At 35.2% G+C, this 15,292-nt stretch overlaps 1 protein-coding gene across 1 annotated transcript; it reads left to right on the top strand.

The window, feature by feature from the left end:
* Positions 1-2,064: 2,064 nt before the first annotated feature.
* LOC127074222 (non-specific lipid-transfer protein A) lies at positions 2,065-2,952 on the top strand. The gene is made up of 2 exons (XM_051015527.1): positions 2,065-2,443; positions 2,817-2,952. The coding sequence occupies exons 1-2, from the start codon at positions 2,106-2,108 to the stop codon at positions 2,824-2,826; spliced, it is 348 nt and encodes a 115-aa protein (XP_050871484.1). The 5' UTR covers positions 2,065-2,105; the 3' UTR covers positions 2,827-2,952.
* The last annotated feature ends 12,340 nt before the right edge of the window (positions 2,953-15,292 follow it).

The following is a 15,292-nucleotide window of genomic DNA, read 5'->3' on the forward strand; positions in this document are numbered from 1 at the left end:
GCCGGAAACCGAAAACAGTAGATTGACATATTTTATAATCGCTTATTTTAATCACTTTTTTTAACCACTTTTTATAATCAGTTATTCTAAATCGAATCGAAACCCCCATATTTTGTTTTCATACTTGGTTAATTTGCCAAGAGTGCTTGCGATACGATACTCGAGGTGTCGCTTTCCGTTTACTATATATTATTACTCGTTTTTGACCCGTGTGCGACAACGAATCACTTTTCCTCAAGTAACCTGTCTTTACACTAAAAATTTCATGAGAAACAAAATGCTTACCCTTGCCAATGAACATCACCTTTCTTTTTCTGATCAATATGTTCGTTCCCTACTTCAATCCAATTAACTTGGAGAAGCTCTTCCAAACACACAAGTACCCAATATGTCTCTCATCTCACCTTTATTCACTCAATTTGACAAGGTAATAGCACAATCAACGTACAAAAGCATTTAATAATGAGTTTGTAAATTTCTATCAAAGTCATATTTAAACATTCATTTTTGAGGTCTTTTCTAGGTTTTTTTTTGTAAGCAAGGCTTGATAAAAAAGAGTATTAGGGGTACTCAATGCCCGATTACAAAAGAAACACATGCTAAAATTTAGGAAGGGAAAAATTCCACAACAACATCAACTTAAACTAAAACAAGAAGATATGTTCTTATAAAAATCTTAAAAGTTACAATTGTATTGAGGAATATTTCCTATTATCGATCATTTCTAAATTTTCAACTTTATAGTCCAAATCAAGTCTGCTACATTGCAGATAGCACCATTAAATAATATATTGTTCATGTGAGTCTAGATACTCCACACAACAATCAACCATATCATTTTGAACCTAACGTTTCTGATCCAACATAAGAAGTTAGCTATGGTAGTGTCTGTTTGTGTTGTGTTTCCATTTGTGCTTCATAATTTACTATTAATTAATTTTACTTAAATATTTATAATCGACTATGATTATTGTAGGTGGTTGTTATTGGGGGGTCCAGGAGAGTCAGGAGCATCAATGAGATCAATGCTCCAAGATCACAAGAGAGGGAGACACCACATCTCAACCTTAAACGTTAAGGTGTTAGGTAAATTGATCATCTCTCTTATAAATCCAATATTTCATCCATTCATAGACAATATATGACTTTAACCACTCACACTTGCACCCAACATTCTTCTCCATAAGTATGAGTCTCTCATATCTTATAGTAGGATCCAACACTGAATCCAGCTCCCGTACCTCCACCAAGCCGAACCCTGATTCTGATATCACTTAAGAATGTGTGACTGAGCCTAACTCAACCCTACAAAACCGGCTAGTATGATGATGATTGCCCCCACTTATAAACACATGTTCAAGCCATAGATTGTCTGATGTGTGACTCTTAACACCCTTTCTCATGCTCAGGATTTGCGGTTGGGGTGTGAAACTAAATTAGCTTCAACCATGTAGGGATACATTCGATACAAGTGACTAGGTCCCTTCACTCGAACCAAAGACTCATGACACCAACAATGTTGGGGTCAATTCGAGGGGTAAACACGAGAGAACATTTTTTATTTTGGGGTTTTATTTATAAGAGAAACACACATTTATAAGAGACACACTACATACTCACCAAAAATCTTAAGGTTTTAAGTAAGTATGTGGTGTGTCTCTTACAAAAGTGTACTGTTCTTATAAAAAAAACCCAAAATATAAAATACTTCTTGGTGTTGATTCTCCGAATTAACCCCTAACCATTTATTTTTTAGTACTTGGTTTCTTATGATTTACGCAAATGTGAAAAGCAAATTGATTTATCCATAATTTTATTTTATCTCGTTATTTTTGAATTTTGATGACGGGTGTTAAGTGTCAAATATTTCTTAAACTTTATATGATGTCAGACTTTGTGTTTGTTGATGAAAAATAGTACAAAAAATTAATAGATGTGCAATGTTGAAAGTTTTTTCAACTTACCCAAAAAATAGAATGCCAATCGTGGCAAATACTTTCTTCAAGTATCGACAAAATAAATGGCCATCTTGAGCTATATATATACACCCCACATTTCAATATTGATATCATACATTGAAACACAAGTAAGTTTAAGAAAACGAGATGAAGAAGTTGAGTATGATTCTTATATTGCTAGTTCCATTGCTCCTGACTATGGAGCAAGTGCATGGTTTTGATTGTGAAAAAGCAAAGACATCTGTATCTTCTTGTGAGTCATTTGTCACCGGTGGGGATCAGGAGCCATCAAGTACTTGTTGCAATGGCATTAGCTCTGTAGGATCATCAGCAACCACTGTTGATGAACGACGTGCTGCATGTCAATGCTTAAAAGAATGGGCTAATAAGATTCCTAACATTAGAGAGGATTTAGCTATCTCACTTCCCAAACGTTGCGGTCTTGACAAGGCTTTACCTATACCCGAAAACTTGGATTGCAATAAGTAAGTTCTCAATATTTCTTCCTTTATAAAGATTACATTTTAACAAATATTTATTTATGCATTTTATAAAGAGAAAAACATATATATTTAATATATGTAAAATTATTTATAAGTTGGACGATATCTCTTGTAAAAATTGTATTAAAAATAGTTACTTCTATATTAATCAACAACTATTGTTTTTAAAGATTTTTTAATATATTTTCGTCAACAAAATTAATAATGCACAGAAAATTTATTTATTATTTTGCAAAATAGCTGTTGAAATTGTAATTAATCTTGCTTTACTTATATATTTTTTTTACAAATTTATTTACTATTGTATTATAATTGAATTGATATTGATATTGTTTTTTTGTGTTTTGTGTGGCAGCATTCAGTGAACTAAATGGAGAAAATAATAAACTAAACAGGGTGGACACTTGGTTGTTCTTATAAAAATAATACAACCCTGTATAAATATGTTCTATGGTGTTGTAAAATTTAAAATGTGATATTAATAAATATATACTTATGTTTACTCATCTTTGCGCATTCTTTTTAATTATAGAGATTAACTCAGACATAAGATGTGAGACATTTGTTTTTAATTTTTAATTATTAATTTTGGGAATAATTTTCTACTCAATATTTATTTTTAAAAAATAATCTTTTATAAAAAAAAGAATTAATTAATCTATATATATTTTTTATAATCAAATATGAAAATAAAGAATACAAGGCTATTCAAACTCAATACAAATTACAAATTTATGACATTCCAAAAACAAACGCCCCAAACATAATAATTAAACTTTATCCTATAATTGCTACCATAAGTTGACCAAAATTAAGATCTGGAATTTTTTTTTAAAATATCCAGAATTTTTAAAAAAATTTCAAAAATATCCATTTTTTCCAAAAAATTATAAAATTGGGCAATTTTTGCCCTAATTTTGTACATAGGCGCCACCCTAGTTGGCGCCTACCCTTAAAGGGTAGGGCAAGTCGCCACTAGGAGTGGCGCCTACCCTTAAATTTTTTTTTATTTTTTATTTATTTATTTTTTTTAAATATGTTTTTTTTTGTTTTTTTTTTTTTTTTAAATTTTTTTTTAATTTATGAATTTATATTTTTTCTAAATTATATTAATTTATATTAACACATATATATAAATAAAATTATTTAGAAGATATATATATATATATATATATATATTAATTTATATATATATACTAATTTAATTTATAAGTAATTATTATTATTTAAAATTTTTTGGAAGAATTAGGGTTAATCATCTATATATCAATTATAATTAGGGTTTATTGATCGGTTATAATTAGAGTTTGGTAGTTATGACCTAATTGAAACCCTAATTCCATATAAGATTAAGTAATCAAGTGCGACACTAATTAGGGTTAGGTAGACTGGTGTACAACCCAGATCTTTTCCTATAAATAAAGTGTTTTTTCCTTGCATTTTCTTCACCACTGTTTCCTATCACTTTCTGTATCAAGTTGAGTTCATGGCATCCCCAAGACCGTCGTCATGGCAGCGAACATCATCAAGGCGCCCGGATCCTGAACCAGTAATCTTAAAAAGGGATGGGCATGTTATTTTCTCGCCTTTGAAACCCCCAATGGAGATGAAATTTTGGAACATCCGTTCGTTAGACCAACTAAAAAGGTCCTTGATGTCTTGGTTAGAGGGAGATTACCAACCTGGTGAAGTCATCAGAAGGATTCAGAGGCTTAGAACAAGGTTCTCATTTGAAACTGGAGAAACGATACGTTGGTGGGTTGAAGTTGAAAGCGACATTGATTGCATCCAAATGATGCATGGATCAGACGACATAGTGTTAACTGTTGTAATTTCTTAGATTTTAATGGTTGTTTGTCATGTTGTTGTTGTATTTGTTATTGTTCTAGTACTTGTTCTTGTTTTAGTACTTGTTTTTGTTCCAGTATTTGTTTTTGTTTTAGTAATTGGTGTTGTAATGTTAGATGTTTGTGTTTGTTGTTCAAGTGTCATCTTCTATTTGGAATAAAAAGTAAACTTTAATTTAAAATGATTTTGGTACACAGATTTATGAAAGTGAAAACTAAGTTGTGGAACTAGATCCACGATATGGACATTTGTTCTTATTATGCCCTAGTTGTCTACATATGCTACACTTCCTCTGCATTTTCTCTGCGACGTCCATTTCAGTTCTAATGCGCCTGCTATTTGGGCGACCACTTTTATTCCGCCGCATCGATTCGTTGTGCCAAACAATTTCCCCGTCATACTCTGGCCAATACGCCTCCAATGCTACCACCGGAAAGGGATTGTCGTATACATTGAGCAATGTTGCAACTTTGTAGATTGGAGACACTAGCGATAATGCATCGAAGTGGCTGTGTGAACACGCTGCAATGACATGGGAACAAGGCATACGATAGGCCTGAAATTGACCACAGTCGCACCAACGGTCTGGTATTAGGACCCTATACTCTTGTCTGGGCAGCCCTTGGTTGTGGTCAATTGTTTCCTTGACACTAAAAGTGTGGCCATGGCGGTCGAATTCCGTAACCCGATGGCTGCTGGCTTTGGCAGATTCCTGCCTCATAAACTTCATGCAGGCATCACTATATACTTGACTCGTCTGCAACACTTCATTCCAGCGCCTGCCTCTTGTTACGAACAACGTTGCCATCCGAAAATACGTCGCACTCACCAATGCGGTTACCGGGAGGTTACGTATGCCCTTAAACACGCCGTTCATTGATTCCACAAGATTTGTTGTCATGTGGCCCCACCTCACCCCATCGTCATATGATCTAGTCCACTTCGCTCGGTCGATATTATCGATCCACCTCCCTGCATCAGAATTTGCCAACACTATTTCCCGGCGATAGTATTGGAATCCAGGTTGGTTTAAGGCATACCCCGCGTTTATCAAATGTTGCTTCAAGAAGTTATCCTTGAACTCCCGCATAAAATTTTGAGCAATATGCCTGATGCAGTAGACATGGGTAGACGGGGGGTCATGCCAACCATTTGCTGGATTATTGTATGCACTGTCTATTGAAGCGTGCCTGTCAGAGATCACGCAGATGCCAGCTTGTGGAGTCACGTGCGTTCGAAGATTCTTAAGGAAGAAACTCCAAGCAGCAGCCGTTTCTCCTTCCACCAATGCAAAGGCTATTGGGAAAATATTTGAATTGCCATCTTGTGCGACCGCCATCAGTAACGATCCTTTGTATTTCCCATACAGCCAAGTTCCATCGACTTGAACAAGTGGTTTGCAGAATGTGAACCCGATGATGCAGGGACGGAATGCCCAGAAAAGTCTATGGAAAATTCCATTACCTTCTAGACGAGTTCCGTCAGGGGATTGTGCAGGCAAGGTCTCCATTATAGTAACCGTCCCAGGTGAATACAATCGTAGTGCAGCCAGGTAGCGTGGTAGTTGTTTGTATGATTCCTCCCAGTTACCGTACACCAGTTCAATTGCCTTGGTTTTCGCTAACCAAGCCTTTCTGTATGACGGTGTATATTTGAAAACAGCCACACAATGGGAGATAATTGTTTTGACCTTCAGTGACGGGTCAGCCTCAACTAGAGGTAATATGGAATGGCAGATCATGTCATGGCTAAGTTTGCGATGATCCTGTGCCATGTTGGTGTTGACGCAAATGTGAGCTTGAGATATGGACCCTATCACCCACGCATTATGCTTCTTCTTGTACGATGCCATCAACCTATATCCACACTCCGGATTTTTGCATACAATAACGTATCTTTCCGGATTTGATTTGATAACATCGTAGTCAACACAATTTTTCAAGTGCCAGTTCTTTATTGCTAACAGACACTCTTCCTTGGTCCGAAATTGGTCACCCTTCTTTAAGTCCTCATCAGACCTCATATATGGGTTGTAGAACATATCTGATGAGGGCTCATCCTCGCCCAAGTTAAGTGTTGTGAAGTGCGCAGGAGGTGAGTAGCGTTGCGCTATAGGTATTTCAGCTTGGTCTTCGTCTTCAGAATGACGGTTCACCAAGTCATCAACCACGTCTTCAGCATCATCAACCACATCGTCTTCAACGTGGTGCTCAGCGTCTTGTTCGTCATCAATCACAGGATCAATAACCTGTGATTGAATATTCTGAGTTGGTTGAGGTTGTTCCAACACAATGTACAACACTATGTATTCGTAACCAGAGTACTCATGGTTACGAAGCATGTATTGTGTCTCCATGTCATTTTGAATCAATGACTTATAAAACTTGACAGAGTTGTTTTCTGAAAAAAAAAGGTTGTTGATAAAAAATTTGGGACACGGGTTGTCTTAGTTTGGACTCAATCTTCCTCTTCAGGTAAGAGAAGTCAGCTCCACTTTTTAGACAAAAACGAGTGCATTCGGTGTTTCTAAATTGGAAGCTAGACATATCACATTCATAAGTCTCACCATTGACGTGAGCTTTGATTTTGTATTGTGATGAAGATGCCATGTTTTGTGAAGATATTGTGAAGGTTTTGTGAAGGTTTTGTGAAGGTTTTGTGAAGATATTGTCAAGGTTTTGTGAAGATTGCTGTGAAGATATTGTGAATACCTTTGCGAAAATGTGTGTGACTATTTATACTGCAAGAATCTTACTGCCTATCCATCAAGTCTTCACCACCTAGTCTGAACTTAGTCTCAGAGATTCCCATGCATGCCTGTTCCCCATCAAGTCTTCACCACCAAGTCTGGCAGATTCCCACGCATGCCTTACACGTGTCACACCCTTGAATGCAACACTCCCACCTAGTCTGTACTAATGCATGCCAACCTATCCACCTAGTCTGAACTTAGTCTCAGAGATTCCCATGCATGCCTGTTCCCCATCAGGTCTTCACCACCAAGTCTGGCAGATTCCCACGCATGCCTTACACGTGTCACACCCTTGAATGCAACACTCCCACCTAGTCTGTACTAATGCATGCCAACCTATCCACCTAGTCTGAACTTAGTCTCAGAGATTCCCATGCATGCCTGTTCCCCATCAAGTTTTCACCACCAAGTCTGGCAGATTCCCACGCATGCCTTACACGTGTCACACCCTTGAATGCAACACTCCCACCTAGTCTGTACTAATGCATGCCAACTCCCCTCACTGATAAAGAGATTATGCTTTACTCCCCCCTAAGAGTTTACTTATGCCCCTTTGGCATAATAAAAAATGTGATAAAAAAAGCGCAAGCACATAGATCACCATAAAATGACAACAAACATGTTATAGGAAAGAAATTCTTAAAATCGTGTTAGTAGTTTCTTACAAATAAAGTAAAATAGTGATTATGTGTTTAAAATAATATTCAATCTTATTTACGCTTAATTATTTATTTTAAATAAGATTCCCACGCATGCCTTACACGTGTCAACACTACCACCTAGTCTGCACCAATGCATGCCAACACTACCACCTAGTCTGCACCAATGCATGCCAACACCACCACCTAGTCTGCACCTATTCTGCAAGATTCCCATGCATGCCTTCCACGTGTCACACCTTTGCATCATCAGATTCCACCAAGTCTTCCCCAAGACAAGACAACTCCCACCTAGTCTGCACCTATGCATGCCAACACTGCCACCTAGTCTGCACCTATTCTGCAAGATTCCCACGCATGCCTTCCACTTGTCACGTTTCTGCATCATCAGATTCCACCAAGTCTTCCCCAAGACAAGACAACTCCCACCTAGTCTGCACCTATGCATGCAAACACTGCCACCTAGTCTGCACCTATTCTGCAAGATTCCCACGCATGCCTTCCACTTGTCACGTTTCTGCATCATCAGATTCCACCAATGCATGCCAACACTACCACGCATGCCTTACACTTGTCACATTTTTGCATATTCATTCTACTTGAAAACGAGTATAAATAGAGGGTCATTCTTGCAAGTTTTCATCAACCACTAACACTTTTATTCAGAGAACTCAGGCAAAACTTCTCATCCACCAAGCTTCTTCCTACATTGCAGTCATGTCGCTTCTTACCATGGGCCAAGAACACAGAGGAACTAGGGCAAACATTGCCTCATTCGTAAGTTTTTCTTGAACATTGCCTCTTTCGTATGTTTGTAATTAGTTTTTTAAAAGTCCAATATAATGATTTTTTATATTGTTTGTTTTTAAAGGATCCCAAGAAATTTCGTCAACGTTCACACCCAATGCCTTATCCAGACCCATGGTGCGTACCTTACATAGAGCGTGCGGGTTTCGGTCATGTAATGCATGTCGTAAATGCCACCATTGATGCCAAATTCATTTTGGCTCTGTGTGAACGTTGGAGACCTGAGACACACACCTTTCACCTACCAACTGGTGAATGTACCGTCACATTAGAGGACGTGTACATGCTTTTAGGTCTTAGAATAGATGGTAAGCCTGTGACCGGAAATGTTCAACAGCCTAACCAAATATGTGTTCAAATGTTAGGGGTAGATCTGGTCGAGGGTGAGGGGTCTGCCAAAGCAAGGGGTCAGGGTATTAAATTATCTAGCCTACAATTGTACCACGACTCCATAACTTTGACTGAGGAATCCTCCGAACAAGAAAAAGTCATAAAAACCCGGGTTTACATTATGCTATTGTTTGGGAACTTGCTATTTCCCGAAGGGACGGGAAATAGCATAAATTTTATGTACTTGAGTTTGCTCGGGGACATTGATAGAATAAGCACATATAGTTGGGGTTCTGCAGTATTAGCATTCCTATATAGCTCTTTGTGTAAAAATGCACAAAATGAGCACTGTACATTTTCTGGATGTGCTTTTTTGCTCCAAACATGGGGGTGGTGGAGATTGCCGAGGCTAGCCCCAGAAAATCCTAATGACTACTCCTTCCCCTACGCAACTAGGTAAATTTATGATCTTATTTCATTTTGTATATTTATTCTATAAATATTTGTAACTAATATTATTTATCTTTTTTTGTTTAGGTTCATTACAACCGGACTGGATTACAGTCTTACCCCCAAAAATAAAATTATATTTTATCGTCAACTGTTGGATCGTCTCCGAGCACAGGATGTATTACCACTAAACCCTAAACTTCTAACTGAATTATTAATGTCATGCATTCTCGATAAATAACATATTTACTTTTTTCTTTGCAGTTTATTTGGAGGCCATATTTGGGATTGGAACATCAACCCAACCCCGAAGATGCAGCTGTTTGGACAGCAAAAACGGCCATAATGCGGTTCACCACTGTGGAGATGCACCAAAGTGACCGTGTCAAGCTTCAATTCGGAATGCATCAAGAAATCCCAGGCCCCCCAATGTCTATGGAACCTTGGCATCTAAAAAAAGTCAGCCACCAGTGGTATGCCCAAAATTGGAAGGAATTTGCTAAGGAGTTTCGAAAAATGTGGAAAGACCGTGCCCACTATGTTCTACAATTTCCGGTGGCGCCCAACGAAATGAAGCCGACAAGGGAATATGTGGATTGGTATAGAGCAAATACCAATCCAGAAATGATTGTGTCTGACCCGTTCTATTTGGACGATCCCCGGATGCAAGAACCATATTTCCAACAACAACAACCACCACAGTATTCCCAACAACAACAACCACCGCAGTATTCCCAACAACAACAACCACCTCCTTATTACCAACAACAACCACCACAACCATTTTACCAACAACAACCACCACCACCTTATTACCAACAACAACCACCACCACCATATTACCAACAACAACCACCGCAACACATGTCCACCCCCAACCAAATCAACAATACATACCACAAACTCAATCCCAATACCATGAAGACTACCAACAACAAACTCAACATTCCCACCACCATCAACAGTCCCAACACCTACCACAATATCAATCCCCCTACTTCCACCAATCCCAACACTTCCAACACGACAATTTCCCAAGCTCTTCCAGTCCTCCACCTAGCCCCGACACGGGTATACAAGAGGACTACCAACAGGACTACTACACACCACAACAAACATTGCACTTTGGCCAACCCGATTCAACCCTAAACTACCAAAGACCACAATTCGAGGGCGCATCCAGCAGTAGTCAGTTTGTCCCACCGAGACAAAGCTTCGAGGGCGCAGAGGGGACCCGTCTTTCCTACAGCACTGAAGGGACTTCGACCCAACCACAACGGCAAGCGGCAAGGGGGCGCGTTAGGGCAAGGGGTGGTAATAGGGAAGCACCACCACCACGTGAACCGTCTAGGCGAGTAACTAGACCTCCCCCGTGCGGATCGTACAAGGGACCGCATCATATGTGATTAATCATATCTTTGTAATATTTGTCTTGTCTATTATTTAAATAAAAATATTTTCTGTTTATTATCTTTATATCTTTATCTTTATCTTTAAAAATATTGTCTATCATATCTTTATACGTATATAAATTAATTTTTTATCCAAAAATTTACAAATAATATTAATTACTTATAAATTATATTAATATATATATATATAAATTAATATATATATATATATATATATATAAATTAATATATATATATATATATATATATATATATATATATATATATATATATATCTTGTAAAAAAATTTATTTATATATATGTCTTAACATAAATTAATATAATTAATAAAATATATAAATTTATAAATAAAAAAAAATTAATAAAAAAAAAAAACATTAAAAAAAAAAAAAAAAAAAAAAGGGAATGGGCATAGGCGCCACTCCTAGTGGCGACTTGCCCTACCCATTAAGGGTAGGCGCCAACTAGGGTGGCGCCTTAGTGTAAAAAATGGCCAAAATTGGCCATTTGTGTAATTATTTTGAAAAATTGTATATTTTTGAAATTTTTTTAAAATTCTGGATATTTTAAAAAAAATTCAGAATTTGATATTAAAGACAATATCGTCAACAGAAGTGATAACATTGTTGAACATTAAAGCGTTCCTCATTAATCATATACTCCACACCGTTGTCATCCAAATCAAACCCGCCTTTGACCTCTTCAACTTCCTTCTCTCAATTACATGAAAATCAATGAAATTCTAAACACAATTAGCAGAGTCCACCTCCTCCAAACCTAATCAAATGAACACTCTCTCCCAAACCTTCTTACTAACTCTACATTCAAAAAAGCAAGTGAAAGATGGATTTTCGTTTTCGACAAAACAAAATGCACAAACCATATCATGACTAGTATGAAAGATATCTCTCTTGCAAGTTGTTCTCTAGTTGGAATCCAATCCAATCCAACAAAACTCTCCAAATAAAAATCTTAAAGTTTCTGACTCCCAATCCTTTTTCATCATCTTTTATGATATAGTAGATAAAAAAAAATATTTCTATTAGCAAGGACAAGAATAATAAAGATTTTTAAGATTATTTTATAAGTTATAGGCATGCAGAAAAAAAATATACTAAAGAAAAAAAATCATAAATTTGATTTGAATTCAACCATTAGAACACATGTAATGACTTTTAATACTTTAAATAAAATTACACTATTAAGAATATAAAGTCGGTTATATTTTAGATATGTTTCAAGATATTTATCATTGTAAGGAATTAACCTAAATTTTAAAAATACTATAAAAAACATCATCATATTATATCGGTTATTAATATCATCATGTTATATCGGTCAAATTAGTAACTAAAGATTCACTGCCCAATAATTTGCTAACTTAGAAGGTTGGCCTATAATTTAGTGAAAAATGACTCCCTTGCACTACTATTATTAAACATAAAAAATTTGGTTTTAAACTATAAATATCAACCACAAATCAGATTAGCAATTAGATCATAGACTTGCAAAATATAGTTGGTAAACAACTGGTTTGGAGTTAAAGCAACCAAACTAAGGACCGAAGTTGTAATAAAATTAGATTTTTTTTATAAGTAATTGTTACTATAATAAATAAGATATTTTACGACCAAATTTTTATCTTGAATATTTAAAAATCGAGAGGATATATTCTGAAAGCAAAATATTCTATTTAAAAAAATATATACTATATATTTTCTCAATTTTCTTAAAAATAGAGAGACTATAACCATAAAGGAGCTGACTTCAAATCTCAATCGACACCTTTTTAATTTTCCTTTTTTTTTTGTTAATTTATTTTCTTCATTTTTGATTAGTATTAACTTTGGTTATATGATTCAACTGAGAGATAATATATTTTGCATTAATATTTTTAAATTATTTTTTTTAAAAATTCTTTTTAATTTTTAATTTTATATATATATTTAAATCTCTAGGTTTTTCTAAAAACCCGGCGTAATAGATATTTTAAATGTATTTTCAGAATATGACGCTATGGTATTTTTTTATATTTGTTTATTTTTAATTAAAACATACACGTCGGTTTTTTATTGAAAAATCGACGTGATTTCTCTTTTGCATAAAATATTTCAGAGAACTAGACTCTAACTTTTCATTACCTATCAACGCTCTAACTTCATAACGTCATTCTCTTCGCAAAAAGCCTAGGCAATTTTCATCGTAACTCTCATCAAAACTCTTTCGTTGGCGTTCATCAACACTCGATCATCAAAAGTCATCATGTTTGAGGTACATTTGTTCTTCTTTTTCACGTTTATTTTTCTTCTACAATAGGTTTATATCACTGAAATGACTTTAGTTTCTCTTGATCATTTTTTTTTCATTTTGATCACTAAAATGACAGTTAGTATGTATCTCGTTAGTTTCTCTGAATGTTACTTAGTATGTTTCTCGGTATTGTTTATCACTAAAATGATGTTAGTTAGTATGTTTCTTTATTTAAATAGTCATTGCTGATTCAACAAGCACCTCTAATATAACATCCGCTACAACCTCTATAATACAAAACGTAAAAGAAAAACTAAAGGTTCCATGATGTATACCAAAGTGAAAAAACTCACGAAAAGGGTATTTGCTACCCGATTACATTTGATCTTGCAATCGGTCGGGCTTATGGTGAAAATACTAAGGACTTTATGGGTTACATTGTGTTACAAGGTAGAAGTAAAGTGAGTATTTTTATAGATAGTTGGCATGACGTTGACAATGATTTGAAAAATAGCATATGGACTGATATTACAGTATTTATTTGGAATTTTATGATTTGTTTTACAAGTATATATAATCATTTATTTTATTGTTTAATACTAATAACAACTGTATTATGCAAACATAAGAGGTGTTTAATGTTAGTCCATATATATTATTGTGAAAAAGAAATTGCTTACATATGTTAGTGAGCGTTGGAGGAGCTTTAAGCACTACTACAAATAACACATGTCATGTTGGACGCGAAATGAATTTCACCTCGGTTACATTGTCAAGGTAACGAAGGGTGACATAAAAAGTGAGAACTTTATCCCTCGGTTTTTTTAAAGTCGAGGTTTAAATACAAAAGGTCAATGGTTTGATCCCTAGCAACAACTTATTTTTATTTTCAAAACTAACTAGCGCGCAACATACCTCTCAGTTTTATTCAATAACTGAGATAATAAGCTATGTTTGTTCGTTGGTTTTTGACTTTAACCGAGGGGCTTAATCAATTTTATTGTTATATAAATTTCTTTTGGTTCTTATTTTACTAGAAGACCTGTACCATTTTGTACACATGCAAAAACTATAAAATTGTTATAAAATATCAAATTAACACATAATACCAAACCAGAAACAGATGAAAAAAATTGGTATTCCATTTTTATATAAAATTACAAATTTATACAATGGCAAAACCAAATTTACAAATTTACATTGTTGTCATCAACACATAATAAAAAAGTTAGAGTTTTACACATGAAAACACAAATTAATATATGCTTACACATGGTAAAATAGGGCAAAATAACATTCTTTGTTCTCTTCTAACAACCTGTTTTTGAAGTAAACATTGATATTGTTTGCTACCATACCACCATGAATGCTAATGTTATTTGGATCTAAGAAAAAATAATTTCTTAAATCCCTTTCAACACACATGTCGTGAAAGTACGTGCAAGAGTAAAATGTTTATTGTTAAAGTATGAGAACGCATGAATATAAATAGAAATGATCAACATAAAAATTATACTTACAAGCACCACAATTGTAATATGGTAACGTCTAGGCATTCATCCCACTTAAAAAATTCTTTAATAGTAGACTTAGGAAGTATGTAATACAAATCTGGAATATGACTTAATTGAATATTCTCGCAGATATCTAGAAGACTCTCTACTATCATTTTTAGTCTATAAATGTTATCTACTTATTGTGGTGTGATTTCAATATTGTCCTGGTGGGCAGAACAATTTTCTTTTGTGCTTGTACCATCCATTACTTTCTCTTGAATGTCCAACTGATTTGAATTTGTTTGGTTGAGTAAATATAATGAACTCAATCTATGCATCATAAAACAACAGAAATACAATATAAAAATCAAAACGCAAACAATAATAACAATAACATAAAACACAATTTTTTTAACTTATACTTATACCTCAAGCACATCACTGATACATTTCACAAATATCCTCTCATACTCATCACAATTCGCCTTCTTTCGCTCCATCTCATTCAACCTCTCTCACTCGTCTTGCTCCTTCTGGATCGGCTCTCGTACATGCTGCAACAACCTCTCAGTCTCCTCCTGCAACACCCTCCTCGCTCCTCTATCTGCACCCTCCGACATTCCTCCTGATTCCACTTCTCCATTTCCTCTACCAACTTAACAAGAAATATTTCTTCAATCTCTTCCTTACTGCGTACTTATCTAGTTGATCGAGATTGTCCATAAAATTCTTGAAGCTAATGCCTCTTCCAAGACCACGAACACGCCCAAGATGCTCCTCAGTTCTAATCGCTTCAACCAAGATGTCATGACGATCTTTTAGAACG

This window comes from Lathyrus oleraceus, chromosome 4, assembly GCF_024323335.1.
Source record: "Lathyrus oleraceus cultivar Zhongwan6 chromosome 4, CAAS_Psat_ZW6_1.0, whole genome shotgun sequence".
NCBI lineage: Eukaryota > Viridiplantae > Streptophyta > Magnoliopsida > Fabales > Fabaceae > Lathyrus > Lathyrus oleraceus.